This window comes from Adiantum capillus-veneris, chromosome 1, assembly GCF_014529385.1.
Source record: "Adiantum capillus-veneris isolate H3 chromosome 1, ASM1452938v2, whole genome shotgun sequence".
NCBI lineage: Eukaryota > Viridiplantae > Streptophyta > Polypodiopsida > Polypodiales > Pteridaceae > Adiantum > Adiantum capillus-veneris.
Genome location: NC_140931.1, coordinates 185,005,469 through 185,011,157, shown reverse-complemented (window position 1 = coordinate 185,011,157; position 5,689 = coordinate 185,005,469). Strand labels below are relative to the sequence as shown.

Genomic DNA, 5,689 nt, shown 5'->3' with positions numbered 1-5,689 from the left:
GATAAAATAAAACTATTATAGATGATAGTAAGACACGTCATGTGTGTGTGCGTGCGTGTGTGTGTTTAACACTTCATCTCCTAGCATGGTTGACAGACGATGTATTAGAAGATATCCACGACTATTCTGTGAGCAAACAATCGTGGATAACAATGGTTGCCCCATTTATGTGCGACATAACAATGGCTCCACTACCAAGGTTAGGGATTCCACTATTGATAATCGATGGATGGTGCCATATAATCCTACATTATCGACACTTTTTAATGCACATATAAATGTTGAGATATGCTCCACGATTTCAGCTGTAAAGTATGTCTACAAGTACATCTACACGGGGCATGATACGGCAACTATAAGATTTCATACGTCGGTGCAAGCTGTTGAAAGGGAGAATGTTGACAAGATAGATATGTATGTGGATGGCCGCTATGTACCTGCATCTGAGGCTTGCTGGAGGATTTTTTATTTTCATTTACACAGTGATGCACCAGTTGTACATAGATTGAGCGTGCATGTTCCGACTGGTCAAATTGTGACATTTCGAGATAATGACAACCTTAACGATCTCTTGCAAAGGGAGAGCGCGGAGAAGACTACCCTAACAGAGTGGTTCACCTATAACTCGATAATCCTGATGCAAATGATACTTTGTACGTTGATTTTCCTCAGAAGTGGATGTGGAATTTGAGGTCCAAAAAATGGACAAGGAGACGCTGTGGAGACATCATTGGTCGAATGTATTTTGTGTAGCCCTCTGCGGGTGAACGGTATTATGTTCGTCTGATTTTGACTGTTTGTAAAGGATGTAGATCATTTGAGGATTTGTGTTCTTAAATGGTGTATTGTTCCCCACCTTCAAGGCAGCATGCATTGCAAGAGGTATCCTGGAGGATGACGGGGAATGGTTTTCTTGCATGGAGGAAGCTTGCAGTACACATACAGGCTTGCAGCTGAGGCATTTTTTTGTGACAATCCTATTGTTTTGTGAGCCTTCCTCCCCTGATCACTTATGGGGGGGATTTCGCCAGTCTTTGTCTGATGACTATCGACATAGATTGGACAGGAGATATAAGTCCTTGGATGAATATGCACAGGTTGCTGAAGGGTATGCATTACGAGATTTGCAAAACATTCTAAGTACACTTGGACGAAGTTTATCCGAATATCCTGGAATTCCAATGCTCGATGAGCGCTTTTTGCCACCTCATGATAATACTTTGATTTTCCACGAGCAATGCTTTGATGCCATGAAAGAGCTTTTTACATCACGTACGATGGAGCAGAGTTTGAATGAAGATCAAAGAATTGATTTTGAGACAGTTCTGCATGCATTGAGTATTGATGGTGGAGCTATTTTCTTCCTGGATGGGCGTGCAGGGACTCGAAAAACATATTTTAATTGTTTGTTGTCACGATTGCGTGGCCAAGGAGATGTTGCATTGGCCACGGCATCTTCATGGATTGCAACATTGCTATTACAAAATGGATGCACCGCTCACTCTAGATTCAAGCTACCCTTGGAGTTAAACAATTGTAGTGCATGCAATATCCCTACTCGAGGTCGGCTTGCTAAATTGCTTAGACTATGTAAGCTCATTGTGTGGGATGAGGCTCCCATGACGCATCGATATGCCTTTGAAGCTTTGGATAGGTCTTTGCAAGACATCATGTGTTCAGCAAGGCCATTTGGTGGCAAGGTGATACTTCTTGGGGAAGATTTTAGATAAACCTTGCCAGGGAACACCTGCTGACATTGTTGATGCTACACTCTGTCGATCACACTTATGGCCATATGTGAAGATTCTCAGATTGACATGTAATATGCGTTTGGGAGATGGTGATGTTGCAAATGCTACCTATAGAAATGGCTTATATAAATAGGAAATGGGACTTTGGTAAGCGATGGTGAAGATAGAATAGTGATCCCCCATCACATGGTGCTTTCTTCATCTTCAGTGGATGGATTGATAGGTTGCATCTATTCAGAAATGGATAGAGATGTGGATCACACTGAATATTTCAAAGAGCGCGCCATCCTTGCTCAAAAAAATTGAGGTTGATAGTTTCAAAGCTAAGGCCTTGTACGCAATGAAAGGTAATGTTGTGACATACTTTAGCGCTGACTCTGTGATGGGAAACTCCATGCAACATGCGTCCTTATACTCCGTGGAGTTTTTGAATAGTCTCACCTTGGGTGGTGGATTCCCAACACATCTCTTGGAGTTAAAGATGAATGCACCCATAATTCTGCTATGGAACCTTGATCCAAGTCGGGGTCTATGCAATGGGACACGATTGGTGTGCAAGGGATTTCAAGGAAGGGTCTTAGAGACAGAAGTTATCACAGATATGCATGTTGGGACCATGGTTTTTATCCTTTGAATATGTTTTGTGTACTCTGGTACAAATTTGGAATTTGTTCTTAGACGGAGACAGTTTCCAGTCAGACTGGCTTTTTGTATGACAATAAATAAGTCACAGGGCCAAAGCATTTCATTGGTGGGTCTTTACTTGGTGACTCTAGTCTTCACTCATGGACAATTATATGTTGCACTCTCACATGCGCGTTCAGCTACTGGAGTGAAGATTCTCTTGGGGAACTTTGATGCAAATGGTAGAAATGCATTAATAACGAACATTGTATACAAAGAGATATTGAACAATGCCATGTGAAGGCTCCATTCCTTCTCCTTGTTGTTGTCTATTTTGTGTATACTGGTGGGTTCGTGGTTTTATTAGGCGAAATCTTTGTAGATCCCTATTGAAGCCTCGGCTAACGCGTGTGTGGGCGCCAGCCACAAACACTCCCCAAAACTCTTAAGTAGAATTGAACTTAGATGGACGCACACATAACTCCAATCAAACTGTAGTAACCACCTCACCCAAGGGATTTCGACGCTTCACAGACGTCCGCGTGCATATAAAAAAAACACTTCTGCATCAGCTTGTGCGCGTAGCACTTAATCCCAGCCCACCCTTTCCTCAATTTCTTTATGCATCAGCTTGTGTGCGCAGCACTTAATCCCAGCCCGCCCTTTCTTCAATTTCTTTCTGCCTCACTTGATGCCTCAACCTTCGCTCGCATAAAATGTTTTTTAAATAATTTTTTTCCCGACACTTTTGTCGGCATCTACTCAAGATTCGCCTCAATTCAGATTTTTTCAAAATTGTAAGGATATACTGTGAATTACTTTATCTTTTCTGTCTATGGCATATCATACTCTGTCATGTGAGTGTTTCATCACATCTTCTCATTGCCTTTTTTTTTGGGTTTCCACTTTGTTGTATAGATCATGGATCAATACAAGTACATTGCCGAGATATCATTTGATATAAACATAGAAAATGATTCATACCCTCGTATGTTTTTTTCCATTGAGTCATTGTGTGATGCTTATTGTATTCATTTTTGAACCTTGAAGTCTTCTTTGTTCCTTTAGAAGAGCCACATTTTTGGTGTGCACCTTTGTCACACGCAAAAATTGTCAAGACCATTCGCAAACACTGCAAGATGAGGTGTGTGCACATGAAAGTAGAGATTGGCTAACCATAAAGTAAGATGGATGGTTTTGATCCATTCTAATGTGTTGTGAATCATAGGAAACTTCCATCAATCGATGCTTTCATGTTGCATATTTTGGCATACTCATCCGACATTGAGTACGGTGTGTACTCAGTTAGGAAGGAGTGTGTCTCCTCCAAGGAGCGAGATGATGTTCAGTGGTTTGCGACGTACGAAGGATACTCCATTCAGGAATACCTTCAAAGTTCCAGATTCTCTGAGTTCATCTACCAAATTTACTTGCCTAAACAACTTGCACACTTAGCATTGCCATACGTAGCTAGTATAACTAGTGAGTACAACGTGTTAGAGTTTGGTGCTTTGATCGCGTTGTGTGAAAAAATCCTTGCTTTTTTCACTACTTTCATTGTTTTGTTTAGGAGATAATAAGCCTTGGCATGGTAAAACGGTCCTTAATCTAGGGATGGAGAAACTTCAAGCCAATTGTCAATTACATGATAAAGCGAGTTGCCTTAATTTTGCTTCATAGATCATTTTTGTGGCACAATAGTGTCCCTCAATGAGTTTGTTTCTTTGTCACTTATATCGAGAACTCAACCATGGTCATTAAACAGTTCTTTAGATATCTTGATACATTTGTTGACGTCTTTATGTTTTTTCTAGGTGTCTATGTAGTAAATATTTTTCGAAAGACTTTAGTTCTCTACATACATTCTATTTTGTTCCTATTGTAGGCATTGTTTTTTAAGAATGTCAATTTTATGCATCGATCCTCAATTTTGTAGAAAAGTCTATCCCTATGGAGAGAGAGAGAGAGAGAGAGAGAGAGAGAGAGAGAGAGAGAGAGAGACACTAAGGCAAAGAGAAAACCATGTACACTGCGAATACGTATATGGTAGACTATAAAGTATCTCCACGTACTCTAGCTTGCTACACTTGAGCACCTTGGACATTGTGTACTATATGCTTCTTTTAACATGATTAAATGTTGGGTTTTTAGCATATATTACACAAGGGTCTACTCCCTTTATGGTCGTTAAAACATAGTTTACCTTTTGTATGCATTGTGATGTGATGTTTAATGGTACAGTTATGGAAAACAAGTACTTAGAGGCTCTTTTGGATGCGACTCAACAAACCAATGGCCAACGATTTGTACAACTTTGGAATGAGGTGCATTTATGTACACAACGTTTTGATGATGGAATGACTCGCATTGAGCAAAACCAGTATGACATGCTGGTACGCCTAGAGCAACAACAATTTGAATCGGTACAGAACTCATACTTGACTGGTAGGGAATGCCAAATTCAGATTGATGCACTTAAGGAGCAAGTTCGTGCTCTTGAAGGAGAGGTGACAAGGCTCAAAGTTCACTTGAACCGAATGAATGCGCTTATGACAAAGATGGCTCGAGCTTCTGATGCCCGTACCATATAAGTGCCTTCATTCTTGGCTACTATGAATAATTGAAGCATCTACTTTTGTGTGATGTACTAAAGCATACATTGCGTTAAAATGTGTTGGTAAAGTAATGACCATGTTTTTTTGTTTGGCTTTATGGTCGTGTTGCTTTGTGTGCATGACATAAAGGTGTAGAGTTTACTGAGCCTAAACTTTTAGGTTTTGGTTTAGATGATTTTTGTATTAAAACAATGTGAAGTACTACCTTTGTGGGTTGAAAAATGTAAGGTCATTAAAAAAGAGGCTTCAAGTATTGTATCTGTGTTTGCATGCTTAGGATATGGCACTCTTTGGTAAGGTGAGCTTCAAGGTTGAGATGACGTACTCAGAAGCTTGACAGATTCCAAGTAATTTTTTGTACTGTTTGAACCTCTTTGTAACATTTGTCTTCAGGTTTACGATAAAAATTTTCTTACTTTTGTAGATTGGTATGCTTTCTACAGTCTCAAATAATTGGGTAGTGCCTTTCAAACCTCATGAGATTGTCATGACCACTGTAGATGACTTCAAACAAGGGTAATGCATGTTATATTATTTTTCGTAAGTCTTTGGGTGAAATGATGATATGTATATGGTTGAAGTTTGTCTCACATTTGCAAGCAACAAAGTTCCTCCTATGGAACGTATTGCATATTGGAAATCATGGAGCAGTTCATTGAACATTATGATGTACATCCACAAGGCGTATATGACGTAAAC

The 5,689-nt window shown here is 39.9% G+C and overlaps 1 protein-coding gene across 1 annotated transcript; it reads left to right on the top strand.

Annotated features, from left to right (window-relative positions):
- Positions 1–229: 229 nt before the first annotated feature.
- Positions 230–4,966, top strand: LOC147466151 (uncharacterized). Its single transcript, XM_086506671.1, has 5 exons — positions 230–653; positions 868–1,700; positions 1,975–2,370; positions 2,485–2,617; positions 4,617–4,966. Exons 1-5 carry the CDS (start codon positions 230–232, stop codon positions 4,964–4,966), a joined length of 2,136 nt encoding a protein of 711 aa, XP_086362797.1.
- The last annotated feature ends 723 nt before the right edge of the window (positions 4,967–5,689 follow it).

Bases quoted from the DNA above. Each gene is read 5' to 3' on its own strand.
- LOC147466151 (XM_086506671.1), top strand. From the start codon at position 230: ATGGTGCCATATAATCCTACATTATCGACACTTTTTAATGCACATATA. The intron at 1,701-1,974 runs GTGATACTTCTT...ATGGATTGATAG, and splicing joins CAAGGCCATTTGGTGGCAAG to GTTGCATCTATTCAGAAATG. The intron at 2,371-2,484 runs GTTTTTATCCTT...AATAAGTCACAG, and splicing joins ATATGCATGTTGGGACCATG to GGCCAAAGCATTTCATTGGT.